This window comes from Pezoporus occidentalis, unplaced genomic scaffold (assembly GCF_034315485.1).
Source record: "Pezoporus occidentalis ecotype Australia unplaced genomic scaffold, CSIRO_AGI_Poc_V1 ctg132, whole genome shotgun sequence".
Classification (NCBI taxonomy): domain Eukaryota; kingdom Metazoa; phylum Chordata; class Aves; order Psittaciformes; family Psittacidae; genus Pezoporus; species Pezoporus occidentalis.
In genome coordinates this window covers 360,378-382,232 of record NW_026913126.1, presented here as the reverse complement: position 1 = coordinate 382,232, position 21,855 = coordinate 360,378, and the positions used below count along the sequence as shown (strand labels likewise).

Sequence of the window (21,855 nt, the reverse complement as noted above, 5' to 3'; positions counted from 1 at the left end):
CTTGGTAGAAAATGTTTCCTTCAGTCAAAAATCCAGTTCTCTGGCTGAAAAGCCTATCTGATGGAAAATTTTCAATCAGTCCGAGCTCCAGGTGTTTGAATTGAGTCCAGAAAAGCCAAAATTCTTTAGTGTAGACCACATCTAATGGGGTTTGTTTGGCAGCTTTCTGGGGCAAAAGGAGAACAGCTAGGGGAGTCTATTTATTTGCATGTATAAAAGTAGAACTTAAACCTGATGTACTGCCTGAAGAATGGCAACCTAACGAACACAGTCTCTCCTAGTTCTGTGTAGAGAAAACGATGCAAACATATTAGATCCCCTCAGTGAAACAAGTTTTCCACACATTCTTCCACAGTATTGTGGGTCTCTGAATTCCCTTAAACACTTAAACAGGGGAGTGACACAGTAAACAGTGAGAGTGCTCAGGCACTGGCACAGGTTGCCCAGAGAAGCTGTGGCTGCCTCATCCCTGGCAGTGTTCAAGGCCAGGTTAGATGGGGCTTTGAGCAACTTGATCTAGTGTGAGGTGTCCCTGCCCATGGCAGAGGGGTTGGAACTGGATGATCATAAGGTCCTTTCCAACCCAAACCATTCTGTGATTCTGTAATTCTCCTGTGGAGCTTCTTCATATATTTTCATTACTGTTCTGTAAAACTACCTCAGAATAGAATGTCTGTACCTGAAAAGCCATGAACATGATGAGCAATATAATTCAGTGACATCCTGTATTAAAAGCCATATGCAGGATCACCACCTGGTTTAATAGCCTGATCACAAAAAGCTGATGGAGAAGCAGAGAGTTGCCTTCCTGGGATGCACTGAGTATGGGTAGATATGAACATCTCAGGTGTTCTGCAGAGGGGAAAGCTGCACCTCTGCCCTTGGAATCCTGACCGGCAAAAGGACTAATCCATGAATCTGTACAGAAATCAAAGTATTCTGCTCAAACTGGCACCTGAGATTGCTTATTCCTTTGTCAGGAGAAAGTTAAATTTTAGAGGCTGTTAATGATAAAAACTCAGGACCCATCATTAGGACTGGCCAAAGAATTCCCGTCAACTTTTATTCCTATGAAAAATTAGGTTATTCAACTGAACAAATACCTGTCCCAGAACAGGTGGCAGCATCTACCATGATTCATTATCAGAATGGCAAGGGGAAAAGTAGAACAGGGCCATGGCAGAAAATCCACTATGCTACCAAGTAAGAGAAAAAAAGCTGTACTAAAAATGGTACAACATGGATGAAAATTGTGACTAAATATCCTGTTCAATTAATAGGCTTTGTCTACCCTTCTAAATTCAAGATAAATGATTTGAGGCAGCATAACAGTAAGGATACCTCGGAGCCCTGAAATGTCAGTAAGATTTGTAGAACTGAAGGACATAGCCTGTGAAAGGAGCTCTGTCAGCCAGTCATTCTTGGTCATTCAGAGCCTCTTTAGATGAGAGTTAGAAAGTCCCTGAGTGAGGGAATGAGCACAGGAAAGGCTTACCAGAGACCAAGCCCACAAGCAGATAAGAAAGAGGCCAGTGTTACCAGGAACTGAGAAACCATCCTCAGCAAGCAGTAAGTAACTAACCACAGAAAATAGAGGGCTGGCTTCAGTGAGGGAGCTCAGTATTATAACAATACAAATGATCCCCTTTGTTTTAATCAAAATCAGGTTTCCTAATCAAAATTTTCTATGTTCTGGCTGGATAAGCTCATGCTCAGGTACCTCTACTGAAAATACCAAAGCTATTTTCAAGGTAGCATACTGCAATGGCTCCTAAGGTGAAAACTTGATTCCATCAAAGTATGTTGGATTTTGCTTATGATTTTGTTGAAGTCAGAACTTAAAAAAAGGCTTATGAGGACATTCCCACCCTTTGACATGAGGTGGTTCTCTTAACCATTGCATTTATCTAGAAGTGACCTTTGGGAAAATTTCTAGCTAGCATACACACTCCAAACATGAAGCTCAATGGTTCTCAGAGCAACTGCACGTCTCCCTCCTTTCTCACAAAAATGAACATGAACAGTTCTGCACAGAGGTAATTTCATGTACTAGAGCAGTCCACACCTCATGCAGTTATAAAGTTAAATATCCACATCCATACTTGACCAGTAGTGCCGAAATGTTACATACGTTTTGGATTTAACACTGATTTTGCATGAAGAATCTTTTTTTTATGTCATTATCTTTGCCTATTGAAATTGTCACCTATGATGTATTCTGCACTAAAAGAGATATTTTTAAGTGGGAACAAGTAGTTCATGTGCAACTACTCTCCAAAACCCGAACAAAATCAACAGATCTCACTCAAACATTCAGAGACACTCCCCTTTGACTTTGGACCAATATATACAACTTTAAGCCAAGTGGGTTATTTTTAGAAGCTCTGAACAACCAAAAATAGGGAAATCTATTTTAGTTACCTTTTCATCCTTAAATCATCTGTGAAAGCCACCAGTGCTACTTCATAATTTTAACACAGCAAAAATGTGGGTTTCATAACCATATAATCAAGTGTAACACAGAAGATGTGGGATGATTCTATTAAAAACCTTCATTTCACAGAGTGGTTTATGGCATCTGGAAATCATTTTACATTTGAGCGATAGCAACCTTCTCCCCCTCCCATTTCAAGCATCTTGTAGTAACAACTTCCCATTGCTATTTTTCTTTTTCTGCTTTGCCTTCACACGTACAATTCCTCTCTCCTGCTTTTCTCCTAATGAAAGCAACCCCAGAGTAAATAGTGGTTTGAAAATGATGTGTGTTTTATGCAAGAAGTGAGTCACCAGTATGCTTTTTCAGTTGGCTGAACTGACCCACTTTCCAGGCTCGCACATGTTGGACGTAGCGATGCCCCAAGCAAGGCTAAGCCAAGGAAGGGGGAAGCCAGCACGCTGGTGCCACTCGACACACAGCTTCTCCTTGAACAGGCACCAGGGAACACAGAAGTGCAGCTGGAGCAGTCACCCCTCCAGGCACTGCCCAGCTGACATTTAGTTCAGCACTACCTTCTGACTAGGAAAAAGCACTGTCTCCCTCCTCACAGCAGTGTACTCTGTACACAATGAGTACACACCACAGCTACCACTGGGCTCCTCCTGGGACACCTAGTGATGGGTAAGGACAGCTTGACCCACACTCAGCATCCTTTCTGGAGCCAGTCTTAACCATGAAAAGCCAGCCTCCCAGCCAGGGGTTTCTCACTGCAGAGAAAGCTATTACGTCTCTCCTGTGCTTGTGGACCATAGAGGAAGGAACTCCTTTTACTGCATTTCTAGCGCATATATTTGGAGGGAGATACCTCCTGATGAATATGATACTTAACTGTTTCTGAATGGGTTTCCTCCTTTTTCTCCCAGCATATAGGCATTCCCCCGGAGGAATCATTGTTTGGATGCTGCAAAACAAAAGGAGTATGTTTCTTAGTTCAGAGGTTTCTGGATTTCATATTGCTGTACAAAATGACAGCACCGAGAAAATTCAGCCGAGGAAAATGTTTGTTCCTTGAGTGTGGCATTCAACAACACTAAAAAGCATGGTGGCATTAGTTAAGATAGAAGATTAAGGCTTATTCCAATTTCCTACCTTAATATTATTAGAATATTGATGTTTATATTCAATTTTCATTTTTTCAAATTAAGCATTCCAGATATGGTATAAAATGGGTATAAAATACATCCTGTTTATTGGATATCCAAATTTTTTTCCCCTTCTAGGCTCATTTTTAAACTCAGCTAAACAAATAAGAATGAGTAATACTATCCATCAACTTCTGCAGGGAGGATTTCACATCATTTTTAATACACAGCAATATTGTGTTCCATTACTGACACCGTGATAAGTAGGATGCAATTATTCAAATCAGCATTTTTCCAGGTCCTCACATCCTCATTTTTAAAGACTGAAAGTATATCTGTCTGCAGCTTGAGAAGTGACACATGGTATTGTGGTTAGCACTAGGACCCAATGCAGTGCTGATGGAGGTGACAATTTTCAGACAAAACTTAACCTTATTACTGCTCCCTTTGAGCACATTAGCCTTAGAGATATTGCAGGTTCTGAAACAAGTCTTTCCATTCAGTTTGTTTAAGTCTTCTGGAGATTAGCTGAGTATCAAGCTGAGTATCATCTTTCTGTATGAAAGAGTATTTTAGTTTTGCTGTGTGCTGTTCAACAGCGGGTGCACAATGCCTGAGAAGTTACTGTATCTCAAGAGTATTTGCTGCTTTGTGTAAGTTGTAAAATTAAGAGGAGCTTCTATGTCACTGAATCAGATCCCTTGCTACTGAAGAAACATATGTCATGTAATGCAATCATAAACTTTCTGAACTTCAATTAAAAACTGTTGAGAGGAGCTTTGCTTTTCATTGAGAGACAGCTTTCTGATAACTAGAAACCTTTTGCTTCCCAGCTGAGATTTGTTCATGGTCATTTTATGCCCATTTGTTCTTCTGCCAACATTGTCTTTTAGTTTAAATAGCTCTTCCTCCTCTGTCGTGTTTACTCATTGGCATATTTTTAAATATCAGTCATATCTTCAGTCAGCCTTCTTTTTTCTATTCTGGGACAACCCAAACTCTTTTACTCCCCTCTCATGTTACAAACTTTGTACTCTTCCTATCATCTTAGAAGCCTTTATTTTCTCCTTTCAGTCAATCTGTCTGAGGCACAGATAAACATAATCATGCACAGTATAGTAAGTAAAACCTAGAAGTATTTAATAGATGCATACATACTCATATTTATTGACAAATCGTTAATTCTTAATGGGAATTATTTCACTTGATAGTAGCATGACTGTTTTTTTCCTTTCATAGCCATTATCCAATTCATGGCTCACAGTCATCCTGTGGTCACCTAATATGCACAGTTCTCTGTCTTCATGCATCATTTCCAATAAACGAATTCACAGTTTATGGATGAACTGACTTCTAGTGGCCAAGTGCCTAGGCACCCCATTCATGCAGTTAATCTCCAGTTCATTTTTGCTGTGTGAGAAATGTGTCCTTTTCTGTGTTGATGAAGTTTATTGCTACAAATCTGGTTTTGCATGAAATTTCTTAGTAAAAATGCCATTGTATAAAACCTGATAGTTGAGGAACTCTGCTTGTAGTTTCCCTCCTTTTCCTTTCAGCACGTGCTGTTGACCCAGTTCCTTTCCCCAATTCTTAACTAGTCCTCAGCAGCACAGCATCCTTCACTAAATTGAGTTAGATTAGGTCTACCATACTTCCCTCATCTGGAAAATTAGGTGTTTGTACAACAGACAGCTGTCAGCTTACTTTATCAAAATCATCTAAACCTACATTCCATTTTTACTCCATTACACAACTAACCACAGCCATTTATGGCTCTTTCCTTGAAAATTCATTCTAAAATGATGCATAATATAGACATCAGATGAATAAGTCATTAGCTGCCTTCTCTCAATTTTAGCTGGTGATGGAAACACCCGTCATCCTCCAGTTGGTGTAGTGTCAGATACAGAGCACTTCTGTGCTCTGACAGAACCTTTCTTTCTTCCCTATTACCAGGACGATTTCATGTGACCTGATATTGGTGAGTTGCCTGGCCAGAACCGAAGAATGATACGATACAGTGCAACAAATACTGTTCCAGGTTAAGAAAGCTTGTTTATCCTGCAGCCTTTGCTTAAATAAAGTCTTCTCACCAAAGGTCTCCTCAAAGACCTGGTTAGTTTAGTCTACAGGCTGATTTTTTGCAACAGTCTGAGAGTTAAAATTTCACCTACCCCAGTGGATTTTCTGCTCCAATGGAAAGCTGAAATAGGGTGAAGATGTCAAAAGAGTTGCTTCAGTTTCCTGTTAGACCTTACATTAAAACACATTTCTTTATGTTTGTGGTGGATTGACCTTGGCTGGACACCAGATGTCCACCAAAGCTTCTGTATCACTTCCCTCCTCAACTGAACAAGGGAGAGATAGGGGCAGGGAGAGATCACTCAGCAATTACTGTCACGGACAAAGCAGATTCAACTTGGGGAAAGTAGCTTAATGTATTACCAATCAGAGTAAGGTAATGAGAAATAAACCCAAACCTGAGAAACACCTTCTCCCTACCCCTCCCTTCTTCTTGAGCTCAGCTTCACTCCTGATTTTCTCTTTCCTCCCTGCCAGTGGCACAGGGGAACAGGGAACGGGGGATGTGGTCAGTTCATCACACATTGTCTCTGCCTCTCCTTCCTCCTCAGGGGAGGACTCCTCACACTCTTGCCCTGCTCCAGTGTAGGGTTCCTCCCAGAGCAGACAGTCCTCTATGAACTTCTCCAGTGTGAGTCCTTCCCACAGGCAGCAGATCTTCATGAGCTGCTCCAGCGTGGGTCCCTTCCATGGGTGCAGCTCTTCAGAAACAGACTGCTCCAGCGTGGGCTCCTCTCTCCCCAGGGCTACAGGTCCTGCCGGGACCCTGCTCCAACACAGGCTTCCCACAGGTTTGCAGCCTCCTTTGGGCATCTCCCTGCTCTGGCGTGGAGTCCTCCATGGGCTGCAGGTGTAGATCTGCTCCACCATGGACCTCCATGGGCTGCAGGGGCACAGCTGCTTCACCATGGTCTGCACCACGGGCTGCAGGGGAATCTCTGCTCTGTTGCCTGCATCACCTCCTGCCCTCCTGCACTGACCTGGGTGTCTGCAGGGCTGTTGCTCTTACATGTTCTCCATTCTCTCTCTGGCTTCAGATTCCTTTGCAGTTTTGTTCCCTTTTCTAACTATGTTATCCCAGAGTCAGTCACTACCACCATTGCTGATGGGCTTGGCCTTGGCCAGTGGTGTGTACATCTTGGGACCGACTGGCATTGGCACTGTTGGAGAGAAGCTTCTACCAGAAGCCACCCCTGTAGCCTGCCCCCAAAAAAACCCTGCCACACAAACCCAATACAATATTGTATTACTTTCATGTTCTGAGTCCTTTCCGTCCATAATACGAATGTATGACTCATAGTTCATATTTCAAAACAGTGTCACATGCTAGACTTCCCTTCTCTTGCTTTCATGAGCAAAATTAGGAGGAGAAAGACTTGGACTGCGTAATTCAACTGAAAACTGAAAGTTAAGAGTTCATTTGATTTCCCAAAAGGACCACATCAGTTTAAAACCCATTCTGGTTCAGCTGATGAATATGCAACAGTGAACAGAAATAAATAAAAAGACCTCAGTATTCAAACAACTGAAAACCAGGGAATAAATACCAAACAATACGAGCTAGAATTTATGAAGTGTAAACTGCTGGTTAAGAAAGATAAAGGCCCACGGGAAAATTCACAAGTTGCAGCACTGAAAAGATAATATGCTTTTTAGAAGACTATTATGAACAAAATAAGTCCAAGATGGAGGTGGCTGTATGCTAGAACTGCATAAAAGGTGACAGTGTTCAACCCATTTATTGCTAGTCTCTGAAAAGAAGGAGAATCATGCACTTGCATCAAAAAGAGAATAAACCATGCACTCTTCAGGCTTTCTGCAGGAACTATCTACAGAATTAGAACAAGGGGTTACCACAGCAACATGGTATGAAGAACTGCCTCAGCCACTGAGCACCAGCATCCTAGATATGCATACAGACAAGAAGTGCTTCTGCTGCTACCACCACTGCCAGTAGTGGCACACAGATAAAATGAGTTAGAGTATGAATGTACAGGAATAATGACAAAGTCAGAAAGCTCATGGCCAATGGTCCTAAAAATACAGCTGAAAAAAGCACTTGAAGTTATCGACCTGCACAAAACCATAGGCCAAGAAAACATTTCTTTTAAAAGCTGAAGAAGAGCACATCTGCATGGTCCCACTTGGACTGTGCCCTCTTCTGATGTCTGCTGACAGCAGTGAGCTCTGCTCTGCACCGCTGGGACAGAACAGTCCACCTCCACCGCTGCAGGAGGCTGGGGGGCTCCTTCCCTTACCAGCCCAGCAGCCTCATCTGTGAATGAGAAACAGGAAGCCGGGGGAACAGCACTCAGCTGCTCAGACCAATTGTGCTCTTTCCTCTCTCTTTCCCTCTGCAACACTTGAGAGTCCTCACATGTTTGAAGAAGGCTGAAGATGAACCCAAAGCAGCAACCTTCTACCCCTTCAGCAGCAGGAGAGAGGCCGTACAAGCTTGAGGAGCTTCGGCAAGAGGAGAGCTGGAGCTGAAAGGAACAGAACTGCTGGGAAAAAAGGGCAGATGCAGGCCATGATCATTCACTTATGTCAGATGCTTTTAATCACTGCTGCCATTAAGTCATAATGAATCCCTGAACACTGGGGAAATCCAAAGGACTGAAAGGCAGATGCTATATGACAATCTTCAGAGAAGGGAAACATAACAATCCAGCTAACCACCGGATGGCAAGGCTGACGTCCATCCCAAGCAAAATACCAGAAAGCTGATAAGAAAGACAAATGACATCACTTAACAGAATTCTAGGGAATATCATCCTCTTTGGAGTGAAGCTATCTCACTGGGAAGATATCACTTCTAGCTGATAAAAGGATTCACTTGTATTATTACATCATTTAACTCAGCAGCACAATGTACTGATTTTTAAAATCCACAAGGAAGTATTTTAGTGCAGAGTTTCTGTAAATAAAGAATTAGTCACAGATTTATAATAATAAAGTTAAATAAAATAGAGTAACCACAGAAAGATCAGACTGCTGAGTAGAAAGGTGTTTATAAAGGTCCTACAGATATCAAGGTTCAACACAAAGACATTGGTGATAATATTTGCAAAGTTATAAAAATTTAGAAGGGTGGTAAATAGTGCTGGAGATGTAGAAAAACAGAGCAATCTGGAGTGCCTGGAAGGCTCTTTCTGTTTATCCACAACGGATTTTAATACAGCCAAATGCAAACAGACATCTCAAAATAGGGAATGCAAGTCATTTCTACTGAATAGGCACTGCATCCCGAAATGCCAGTGATTCTTGAAAGCAATTAAGCATCAAAGTGAAAAACGAATACAATCCATACCCTGAGCACCGTGGGAGGAGCTGCTGCAAAGGCAGCTAATGCAGTTGCTGACTTAAGTGAAGTGATCTTACCTCTGTTTACAGATACAATGAGCCTGACGCTGGAACAGTGTGTACAGCTTCCATGTAAGTGTTTTTCAAATAATGTTAGAAATTGGGAAGGGTGAGGAGAGAAGCTAAAAGAAATACTTGCAGGCTGAAGAAACCGCCTTGCATAGAGAAAAGAATTAGATGACTTGAATAAAGTGAAGTACTTTGATGTAGGAGAGTACTTCACTTTACTCAAGTAAAGGGGAAGATACGGCACCAATTATTTTAATCTGAAATGTGGCAAGCACTTAGAAAGTGAAGCTGAAGGCAGATACATGTAAATAAGAAATAAGGTATTAGTTTGTAACAGTGTGAGCATTCAAACACTGGGGCAAGCTACAAAGGATTTAATGGATCCTGTTGTCTCAAAATCACTGTCGGATATCTTTCTGCAATGTACACTTTACCCTAACTGAAGTTATGCTTAAATTAAACACAAGCTGTTGGGCTGAATGCAGGCATACTCGGAAAAAAAAATTTGGTAGCTTTGGTGCTATAGGAGGTCAAATTACACTATCCAGTGATCTCTCCTTTCATTAAATTTTATGAATCATTTCCTGCCCGAATGTGATCACATACCATGCATTCAATGCCTGAACTACATAAAAAGGCTGTTGCAGACCACAGCTTTGAAGCAGCACAAGTTTCGAAGAGGCAGCCTGAGAATAAGGAAGTTGTGTTCTCATCCCGACGGCACCGCAGAGCCCCGGCACAGCTTCGCCAGCAGAGCAAGAAGGGGTGATGGTGCTGGAGCTCAGCCTGGCTTTCCATAGGATTGTTTCTACCTTGCAAGCAGCAACTGGGAAAATACTTCCACTCATGACAGCTAATCAATAGAATAGAAATCTACCTGCTGTCACTAAACTGATTGTGATTAGCACATTTCTGCCAAATGCTCTGTTTCTGATGAACGATTATGTTTCAGGAGAAACTATGATACTGGCTTTGGGTATATCTTTGCAAATAACATGCAGGACTGTTTCTAGCGCAACCAGCCCCACTTTCAAAAAAAACAAAACCAAAACTGAAGCAGAGAGTCACAGAAATGATTAAAGGCTGAGAAAAGGAGCCCCACAGTCACAGTCCAGGAGCTCAGACTGTTTGGGTTATCATGAAGAACAGCAACAGAGAACTTCCTCACAATAAGTAACTACATTATGCAAGAAACAAACATTTCGTGACAGAGGTCAAGCTAATTCCAGCAAGATCCAATTTGCAGAATTTGAGGCTAATTAAATTCAAATTACAAATAAATGAGGATAACTATTGAAACAATTTACCCAGGACTGTAGAGGACTCTCTATTACTGAGATTTTCTTCCTTAAGAGTCTTAGATGTGCGTGGTGAATAACTTGTTTAAGGATGTCTGATGGTCCAGTGCTATACACCAGACAGAAACAAGTTCACAGTGGCTCTTTCTGGCCCTAAAATTTGTTTCTTTGCCTCAATCTTCTCTCCAGTGAAAAGGAAGAAGGTCAATTCACAAACCTGAAGAGCTGTTAGAAATGCTAATTGACTAACAAAAAGGTATGTAATGTTTGACTTACAGAGGGTGCTCTGCAAGTACTGGGAATCATACACTGGGCTTACAACACAGCTAAGGTTGTCTGACACGGCATATAAAAAATTTCACTCTAATTTCCTTTAAAGAAAATATGTACAAATTCGGCTATGTTTGGAGCTTCTGAAAAAGCCCAGTTCGTATGTGTGCTTGTGAGACTTGTAGTCTGACAGTTATCCATAGGTTCTGCCTGAGCTGAGCAAACGCCATCTCCTTCATTCCTCCTACAGGCATCTGCACTATACATACGCATCCCCATGCGCTTTACGTGCCTCCCCTCCGAGCAGCAAAGGCAGCGCCAGACTTTCCTCCTCGCTGCTCCTCCACATCCTGGTGTGCTCTCCCTGCTCCAGCCGCTGCCGCCCAGAAACAAGGGACTCCACACATAAGGCACGGGAATGAGGAGTCAGCCGTGGGGGTCTGAGGTTCAGACTGAGATGAGACAAGGGACAGAAGCAGACTGCTTGTAGTCCTGAGTCTCAGCATCCCTGCGATGCAGACAGGAGCTGTGCTTCGATAACACTCCGGAAAGGGACCGCTGGGGAGCACTGTTTTTTTTCCTCTTTTTTTCTTTTTTTTTTTTTTCCACTTCGAAATAACCACCCAAAATTCAGGATTTTTGCCTGAAATTAGGTGGCCTGCACCTCCCTGCTGCAGTCTCCTGCACACGTCTCCTGAGGGCTCCTTTGCTGTCGCTGCCTTTGTTACAGGAAGAAGTCTGAGTACACGGAGCCAGACCGCTGCCCTACTCGGAGAGCTTAGGGAAAGAAGCAGGGCTGTGCTGGGGCTGTAGGAAAGAGGGCTGTGTGATGCAAGGAACACAAGTACAGCAGCGACATCAGAGGCATCAACCCTCCTTTTCTGGCAGCATTGCTCTGATTTCTGAAGATGATGAGCACCCAGTGCCTCAGCTGAAGGTACCCAGGACTGCACTCAATATGAACATACAGCAAAGGCTGCATCTTCTAAAGAATCACCCCCTGAGTGCTTGGCATTGAGTAAATGAGAATACATCTTTCACATCTATCTCTACTAATAAGACCATATGTCTCAACACTATAATAAAGATTAATTTAGTGATGGTTTGATATACTTAGAGTTGCAATTATCACAGAACAGTCTGTAACAAAATTCACAGCGCTGTGTGTGCATGGGATTTGAACAGATCTGGGACCACAAGGTGAATGAAGATAATAAAACCAAAATGTGCAATTTCTGTTTTTAGCATGAGGTTAAGGTTAGCACCTGTGCACATAGTTGAGGAATCCACATTTCATCTTGGACTCCCAAGTTTCCTAATTTGCAAGTGCTTGACTTTGAAACATGGCAGCCCTTTGTTACAGGCTTCCTGTATGCAGGAACCTTTAGCAGAACAAAAGTTTCAATCATTATTCTTCCCTCACAAACAAGTTCATTTGGGGACTAAGTTACTTCATCAGCTCTCCTTTCTTTATTTGTTTATATAAGAAACCCTGAAATTAAGCTCAAGGAAACTTTTCTGAGCTCTGAGGATGTAAATAACAAACCTTTTAAAAAGGTTTAGACACAAGAGAGTTTTTTAAGTGATGTTTTTAAAATGAAACTGTTTTTAGCACTTCTACCACGTACACAGTGTCACTTCAGGAAGGATAAGGACCACAGGACATATAAAAACATAAAAAATCAGATTGGGAGTATGTCTGTACAATACTTTATAATTAGTGGTGTCTCTTTCTACCAGGCTTGACTTTCATCCTCCATTGTCTTCACCACAGACTGTCTGAGAAGAATATTATAATGATGAACTTGGCAGTCCTGGGGTAATGGTTGGACATGATGATCTTAAAGGTCTTTTCCAACCTAACTGATTCTATGGTTCTATAACGGGGACTGCCACAGCAGCTGGACTACCCATAGTAAGGTGTGAGCAGTGATGGAAAGCTTTGTTACAGCTGAAGCATTTAAGACATTGTCTGAAGCATATGGATTATTTGATGATTAACAAGACAATCTCACATTGCAATCTTGCTCTCAGTAGGGATATTAATGCAGCATGTTTCACCTTTAAACTCTCAGGAACATAATATCTTTGAGATCTCTGTCCCTCTGTTAAGTTTGCTGGAACCTGACTAACAGGTAAAACAAAGTAACTTCTGGAGAGTGAAAAGCAGATGCTGCAAAAGCATAAGCATCATTTCCATAGCGAATTTGACTAAAACCAGGGAGATAAGTCGATGAAATATTTCTGCTATGAATGTACAGCACCATAGGGCCTTAGTTCATCCACCTTCAACCTATAGCTAATTCAGGTTTCGGAAGCAGCTCTATTCTGCCAACACAGAGCTCAGTACAAGCTAACAACTCAGGTATATTTACCTAGTGTATATATAACTTTTCAGACAGGTTCTGCCCAGACTTAGCTTTGTGCTACCATGATAAGGCTGCTAGTTAGTTCATCAAGTTTGTCTAGTTCATTAGCTTGTCTGCACTACCCCAAATATGTGAGGGATAAATGTTCTTAGATAAAAAAACAGAGCAACAGTACCACTTTGAATGGATTGTGTCACTTTTTCACTAGACAGACATGGCCCTGCACTGGCTGCTTTTTGGGTTGTTCTGTCCTCATTCCCACTCCCCTGTTCCAACATAATAAGGAAGTGCGTATTTCACCACCCATACACCACCATGATGGGGTGAAGTAGACATGTCGCTTTGAGTTGCAGTACTAGCCACAGGTTGCAAACATAGCTCTGCACTATGAAGCTGTGCTTGTTCTCCAAACCCTCTTGGAAGTTCACCAGCATTACTGGTGTCACTCTCACAACCACCTACGTTTTAATACCCTGCTTGTCATTTCACCAGACTTTGATTGTCTGAGGTTTGGGGTTCTCTTTGAAATACTAGAAGAATTATCTCTGATAAGACTATCCATCATCCTGCATCCACCAGTCCAAACTAGAAGTATGGTGCAATTTTGGAGCAAATGCCAACAGCATGATGAGAAACCGTAACTTATACAAAGGGAGGCTACAGATAGAGGATTGAACAGATGAGAAAGAAACAGAGAAACACTAGGAACCATGTTTAGTTTTCTACCGTAAAGCCAAAACGGAACTAATTTAAATGGATTTTTTATCAGGAAAGGATCACTTATCAAAATCAGGGAGACTCTCCACAGTAGCCAGTAAGCTGGTGATCCCCCTCTGTGGGCAGGACAAGATCCAGTTCTAAGTCTTTCAATAAGCCTGCCATACACTATAACTGTACTCTCATTTCCTCAATTCCTTTCTTCTTTTCTACAAAAGGCTTCTCAAAAGGTTTTAGTTGCACTCCAATGCAGAATAGGAGTCAAAATATGTGGCAGCTCATATATTTTATATATTTCTTGTAGATGTCATATATTCGTATATTTCTATATCATGAGAGACAGCATGGGAAGAAGTGACTGCATCTGGCTCAGAGACACAGCTTTCAGAGGAGCCTCTGTGACACCAGGAGAACACAGCACAGCATCTTCTCCAGAAAAGAAGCAAAAGAGGGCTGGATCTAAGGCCAGCAAAATGGGGATTGACATTTTTTTCATCATAAAAGTAATTATGAAACGTGTGTGTGTAGGAGTAGAACAGCAGGGAGAAAAAATACTTATAAATACTCGTAAACCTACATGTAACATCAACTTGTTAGGAAGATGCAATCCTACTCTTTTCCTGGCTTTGCTGCTTTTATGTTCCTCCTCTTCAGTCATTCAGTGGAAGAAAAGGGGAAATAAAGGATGAAATGCCAAGAGCCCCGTAACAGGTCAAACAGAGCTTACATACAGAATCGTAGAATCATAAAATGGTTAGGGTTGGAAAGGACCTTAAGATCATCAAGTTCCAACCCCTCTGCCATGGGCAGGGACACCTCACACTAACCCATGTCACCCAAGGCTTCGTTCAACCTGGCCTTGAACACTGCCAGGGATGGAGCATTCACAACCTCCCTGGGCAACCCATTCCAGTGCCTCACCACCCTAACAGGAAAGAATTTCCTCCTTATATCCAATCTAAAGAAGATTCACAGAAAAACAGAAAACAAACCCAAACAGGGAAAAAGGAGGTACTTGTTTTTCCCAAAACTTGAGATGGAAAATGTGAATGCAGAGAAAACTGAAATGAATATGAAATGTTTTCTCCCAGACTGAGCAATTTATGTTAGCTTGATGCTTAAACTGACAATGTTATTATTGTTATCACTGCAATTCAGTCTTTTAAAATGTTTCTGCTACCGGTATAAGAAATTGCAGCATTTGAAAGCAGCAGGTCACAGTTTTGAAATGCACTCTGAGAGCCAGGCTGGCATGCGAGTTGTCAAGGCTTTGCTCAGCTCTTGCAAGTCTTCAGTTTAATGACGTATGTGAAAATCAGATTGAAAACACAGAAGTTTCTGTTCTGTCAGATACAGAACCTGAAGACAAAAGTAAAACTAAAATCTGATGTAGCTATTATTTTTGAGATTATAAATGTAGCTGAACAAGTTATACTGGTTGAAAGGCTGGGTAGTTTTGTTTGCTACACTGACAAGGCTCTACTCCAGCACCTTGGTTTGGACACGTACTCAAATTTACTGCAGGTCCTTAACTATGGAAGCATGAGTATACGATTTCCTCTCCAGGAACACAAATCTCTCCTTCTAAGGAGTATAACATACAGATTTCCATTCTGTTTCTGAGACATCTGACATATTTTCTTTGTTCATTATTTGACAATCTTTGGCAATTTCTATTGTAAATATTTTCCACTGTTTTAGAGACATATCTCCAGAGGAAAAAATATGTTTAAATGCATTTGCAAGTTGTCTGCAGTACAGCTCTGCCTTCTGATACTATTTATGTCTGTTACTAGCCTAAAGTATGGCTAATAATATATTGTATTACAATTTACTCTCACAAATAACCTGAACAGTAGTATTTTTTTATGCGATCATTAATTTTTTCATCATACCTTTTTAGATTTTTAAAAATTAATTAAATTTGATTTTCATGAACAAATAATGACTGCAAGTATTTCACTGCATATAATTAGGGCAAGAGATGGGGAGAAATTTCACCTCTTGCCTTCAAAACTTCCAGAATTTTTTGTGTGCTTCTAAGATAAAAAAGCAGACATTTCATGGATACATCCTACCACAATATAATTTGTCATGAAGCATTTGCTACCGTCTAAAGCCACCTGACACTAATAAAGCAGCTAGTTTAACATTTACTGGTTCTCATCCACTCCTGAAAAACAATAAATAGGAATTCTTCACAGAGTGAAAATCTCCAGGAATCTCTCCTATTGCCATGTAGGGGAGAGCTTTTTTATCTGCTTAGCTGGAGGCAATACTCCAGCTAAGAATCTATCTGGTTCTGAGTAGGACAAGAAAGATTCTTCGTGAATCTTGGACAAAACACTCTTATTTTTACAGTCCCATTTTTACACACCATTTTCACAACAATGCAATGCTACTGACTCATGTTTAGTTTGTGATACACCAAATTTCCACATCCTTTTCTCCTTAGCTCGTGTCGCCTAGCCAGCCGTTTGCCGTGCTGTACTTGAGTACATGATTTATTGCTGACTGAAGATAAACCTTTACACAGAAACTTACAGACTCACATCCTGCTTGGTTTTCTGGAGATAGTGACTGTCAAAATCACTCTGAATTTGACTCTCGTCTCCCAGGGTGCCTGAAACCTGTTTCAGCTTGGTGACCTCTGCAGGCTGAATGCCCACATGCTCTAACTCATCATACGAGCCATTCAGGAAATATGGAACAACTCTGACAGACCCCTGTGGGGTCTCAACCTGCATGGTAGTCTTCTCAATATACCCCCCTGAAACCTCTAGCACCCACAGAACAACCTCAGCAAATTTTGCTTGTCTAGAAATGGCCTGAAATGAGAAAAAACCCCACCGTGTTTGTGGAAGGATTTCTCATCTGAGGGCAAGGAGAGGAAGACTCGATCTGGCAAATGCACTCGGAGTTCTCAGACATCAGGAAAACACATTTTGGAGAAGCAAATCCCTGTGAAAGATGAGGAGGCAAAGAAGAGCCCCCTTTCCAAACAATGCTGCTCTGACTGGGAGGTGAGAGCATAATATTTGGAGTTTCAATACAGGAAGGATTTTGAGAGGCTACTCAGCATCATGATTCCCAGGGATCAGTATAGTACCAAACACAGCAAACAGTTCCCAGGAAAGCAAGACAATGACCCCGAAACTGCCACATATTCATCCTCACTCTGCCTCAGCTCCAGTGTTACAGAAGAGGGAGGAATCCACTAGTGGTGGATTTTTACAGTCCTTAATGAGTGACAAAATTTGGATTTATGGCAGCACATGTTTTCAGCAAGCTAAACCTACTGAAATGACCACCATTCAGCATCAATGCAAATAAAGTTTAAGGAATAAATATGTAATACGTATGCATGGATATTGCTCTTTAATACAGAGCAATAGTTTTGGTGCACCAGGCACCACTGCAGTAACAGGAAGGGTCGACGACACGGTGGCAGACAACATGTTTTGCAGCCTCAGCTTAATAGACTGATTCATGCAAATTATTTATTCACTGTCTGCAGATGCAGCCTTGATTCAAAACCGTAGACAGTATGGGCCAGCCCAAAGCAGTCTCATCCTGCAACAAGCTCCTGGATGGAGCCTAAATGCTTCGCTCACAGGCACTCAGATTAAAGGTGTTCCCCTGACACAGGCTGCTAAGCTCTGCCATCTCACACTATTTTACACCATCACCCTGCACTTGCCCTGCTGTTGAACACCAGAAGGCACCTACTAGAGGGAAAGGATAAGATCCTGTCCTGGGTTCAGCAGTAGCAGTCATTTTTCTCCTTCTTGGTTGCTGGTGCGGTGCTGTGTTTTGACTTTTGGCCTGGGAACAGACCTGATAACAATGATGTTTTGATTTGGCCAAGGACTTTGTGAGCCTCATGCTCTGCCAGGGAGGAGGGGAAGCCGGGAGGAAGCAGAGACAGGACACCTGACCCAAACTGACCAAAGAGGTATTCCATACCACAGCACGTCATGCCCAGGATGTAACTGGGAGTTAGCCGGAAGGGCTGGGAGTCTGCGGGGTTGGAGGAGGTATGGGTTGGTGCTTGGTCGGGCTGGGGGGTGGGTGAGTTGTCAGTCAGGTGGTGAGGTGTTGTATTCTCTTCCCTTGTTATTTCCTTTATCATTATTATTATTGGTGGTAGCAGTAGTGATTTGTGTTATACCTTAGTTACTAAACTGTTCTTATCTCAGCCCATGGGAGTTGCATTCTTTTCGATTCTCCTCTCCATCCCTCCAGGAGTAGGGGGAAGACAAGAATGGGTGGAAGTGAGTGAATGAGCTGTCTGGCTGGGTTTCAACCACGACAGATCCTGCGTAAGGTCTCACAAACAAAGGTAAAAGAGATACACTGGGTTCCTTGCAATTCTAGCTGCCTGACTGTGTGATTGAGGGTTGCAAGTGCATGAACAGATGTCTACACTGAACTGGTTGTATTACACACTGGTACTGAGGACCTTGGGAGATCATAAATACTTGGGGTGCATTTAGTTGGCATTATGTTGGCATCATTTTGTCCACCCCACTTGTGCAATCCTGCCAGTCCATCCATTCAAATTCTGCAGTTACCCATGGTGTATTTCTTATGCTGACGACAGCACAACGCAGCTACAACTGCTTTAGAAACCTCAAAGATCATCGCTCTGAAGGTAAATTGAACTAAATCCAAAAGGACTGTCAACAGCTCTGTGGGAGCTCTGGACTGACAGAGACATACTCCTAAAGCATTTCCGCCTCAGGATGTTCAGCTAGTCCCTAACTCTTACTCAGATTCCTTGCAGAGTACCTTGAAACTTTCATTCTTTAGGCAGACCCAGGAGCCTGCTTCCTCTTAGAAAAAGCATGCACTTCGTACACTGAAGACTGCATATTTGCTCTTGTGCCCTCCTTCTTTGCTTCGACCTCGAAATGTTTGTAGAAATCCTGATCTGCGCTTCCTAGTAGCAATTTGCATAGAAGGCCAACAACAAAACCGTTTCTCCCAAAGTAGCAGCTCTTGCTTCTGCTATCCAAGTATGGCTGGATTTATTCCTATGTATATATATCAGCATATACCTCTGACATATGACTGACTTTCTTGTACCAGGTGGTAGCTGGCAGAAAACAAATTTCTGGGGTAGACATTCTTTGCTTTTCACATCTTGTTGCAGCGATGCCCCATTCTGAGCATCAGTTAGCACTGCACTGCTGCCAAGTCCTCCTGTCCTGCCTACCACGGCTGTGTGGTGACAGTGACCACCACCAGCAAGCTGTCATAAACACACAGTTAGACAGGAATTGTGTGAGAACATTCACTTTGACAAACATCCCGTCGCTTGCCTCATGGCAGAACTGATGATGCCTTTGGCCTGCCCATAGCAGGGAAGCAGGCACGCACTGCCAGCTCTCCAGGTAACCCTGGTTCAAGTGGGAGCAGCCAGAGTTGAGCAAAATCCCACTTGTGCCGTTCAGGCAGATTGTGTTAGCAGTTGATGAATTGTGGTTATCTGAGCTATAGCTTATTCCTCATGGGTAAGCCAACTCAAATTGAAAACATCACCACTCTTCAGCAACGAGTTCATGTGTGTGTGGACATGAGTCAAATTAGAAGCAATGTCTGAGTTAGGACTCCAGTTATTCCATAGTGAAGACAAGCTCATGCTATCCAAATTCATCCCCTTCCTGAGAATCAACTTTATTGGTTATTCAAACATTACTGTAAAAAAAAAAAGAAAAAAAAAAGCCCTGGCTGACACTTCCTACCCAAACTTGCCAATTCCTTAAATTTTCCTCCAAAATCTGCTTTGTCCTAGCTGTCTCTGGGCACAAAGAGACACTCCCACATCCTTTACATTCCAGTTGGGGCTAATTAAACTCACATGTCAGCATGAGTCAGCAGTAATTACCACAACTATTAAGGAAAGATTTGGCACCAGACCTTAGTTATTCAATAGTAGAGCCCCCATATTTAGTGGGGTCTTGGCTTAAATCAAACCCCTTTAAAACACAACGGCAAAAGCTGTGCCAACTTCAGCTGCATATGTGCAGTCCCTGATACCAACAGTGTCTTTTCTATATTTTTAGATATATCTAGAGAAAGGCAAATCAAATACAAAAATCACTTCTAACTAGTAAATCCCCCATGGTGGAGTTTAAGTCTGTTTGCACGCTTAAAATGATGAATCAATATTAGATTGCCTGGCTGGTTTTCGTAAGCATCCGCACTGCAAACAGGGCCTAGCAATGCATTTCCTCCTCACGATTCCTGGGTAGAAATCAGAATCGATGGGAAGTTGAGGTAATAACGTACCACCCCTTCTATGGCTTGTTTGGAATAAAAATCCCAAGACCACAACAACCTGGCTTTTCCACATGCCAGCATCCGTTCCCTGCTGCTCTTTGCCGAAACAGTCCACCTCAGTACATCTTCACCCTGCAGACTGTGGGGCTTTGTGCTTCCAGAGCTGAAGGAAGGCTGGAGGTGTTTATACATAGGCCCGACGCAGCCTCTGGAAACCCGGGTCTCTCCTTGAGACCGGAGAACACCCAAATACGCTTTTATAGTCAACTATGGAAACAACTATGCTGCCACAAATACATACACTGATGAGGAGATGCGGTGGATGCAGCAGTGAAAAGCGAGCACTGCCTCAACCCTTGCTTGTGCAGGGGGTGCCAGCTGGAGCAACAGTGTTAAAGTTACTGTCAAAACCTGATCTGGTGGCTTTGGATCTTAATATCTATGGCATTAGGTACTTTGTTTTTCAAGGAAACGAATTCTTGCTCTTGGTTGCAAATTAACCAAGTGTCTTGCCAGTGAATTTGATCTTGTCAGTCGTTTAAGTCTCTCACTTGCACGCAACAATTTAGTCTTAGCCCTGGATAATAACACTCTCTACGGTTCATAAAAGAGCACTGTTTTATTTTATCTACTGCAAACATATGTGCATCAACATTCTTCTCAACAGACCAATTCTGAGCCCAACCAGATCATTCAGTTTTATTTAAATACAGCCCCGGTTTTCTTTTTGAAATTTTCAACTACCAAACAACGTCAAGCATATTCTTGGGGTTTTCTGTTGGCTTTTGTTTCCTTTTTTCCTTCTTTTTTTCTTTTGGTCTTAATAGTCTATCTCCTAGACACTCACTAAATGACGCACAAACATTGTTTGTGCCCGTCTTCGGGGAAGAAAGAGTTTCTTATGTGTTATAACTTGGTTTTATGCTATTTGCGTTATTCTTCAATAAAGACTTAAAACTACAGCTTCACCCGAAGAGGGGCAAAACTCGTGTTTACTACAGAAAGTAACGCAAAGTCGAGGAAAAGCACGAGAGCCTGTACGTATGCTTTGCCCTTCCCTCGCTGATTTTTCCTCCTTGGCTATGTCAAACTGAAACACAACAAGAATCTGTAGCTCTGAAGTTATAAGCCACTGAGAAGGGAAGCTTTGGGGGGATGCACTGCCTGACCCCAAAGCAAACCCACGCCGGGTAAGGCCAAGCGAGTGCCCTCGGGGCTCCAAGGAGGCAACGTGAAACTTTATTCTCCGGGCTTTCCCCCTGAAAGGTCTCTCGAAGCACCAGCGAAAAGGATGGGTGAGGCCAGACGGGGCCAAGGTGCCCCGGCAAAGCCCTCCGCCTCTCAGGTTTGAGCCCTGGGGCCAGCCGTGCAGCACTCCGGGCATCACCCGCACGGGGACACCGGCAGCTCCCAGTGCTTTCGCTTCGCGGGAGCTGCGGACCGCCACCGGCGCTCGGGTGGAAGGGGCGCCGCGCGTCCTGCACGGTTGCGGTCCCACCGCCGCCGAAACAGCCGGGGAGGGGAGCCCCAACAGACACCGCGAGGCGTGGGGTGCTCCGGTCCCCTGGTCCCCCCGCAAAGCCGGGGCTGAAGCCTCGCCCGCCCAACCGCGAGGTCTCGGGACGCAACCATTTACTTACCCCACGGTCCCCGCCACGACCCGGGGGTGCAAAGTTTCTGCGGGCGAAGATCAGCCCCCCGTCCGCGGCGCTGAGCGGCGGTGCAGGGGCGGAGGTGCGAGAGCGGGCTGCTGCAGCGGGACGGAGGGCGCCGGGGGTGGGGAGGATGCTCGGCCGCCGCTTCCCTCGTGATTCAGGTGGCGGGCTGGCGGCCGAGTGACAGGGCGAGCCGCCGGAGAGCCGCTCGCACGCGATCCCCGGCCC

General features: G+C 43.1%; 1 protein-coding gene across 1 annotated transcript in view; it reads right to left on the bottom strand.

Annotated features, from left to right (window-relative positions):
- Positions 1–21,855, bottom strand: part of AHRR (aryl hydrocarbon receptor repressor) — an 89,664-nt gene extending 67,809 nt beyond the window's left edge. Inside the window, exons 1-2 of the mRNA XM_062608948.1 lie at positions 21,613–21,855; positions 3,327–3,398 (exon numbers count right to left, since the gene is read on the bottom strand). Of these exons, the coding sequence (XP_062464932.1) occupies positions 3,327–3,388 (62 nt within the window). The 5' untranslated portion in view covers positions 3,389–3,398; positions 21,613–21,855. The remainder of the gene's footprint in view (positions 1–3,326; positions 3,399–21,612) is intronic.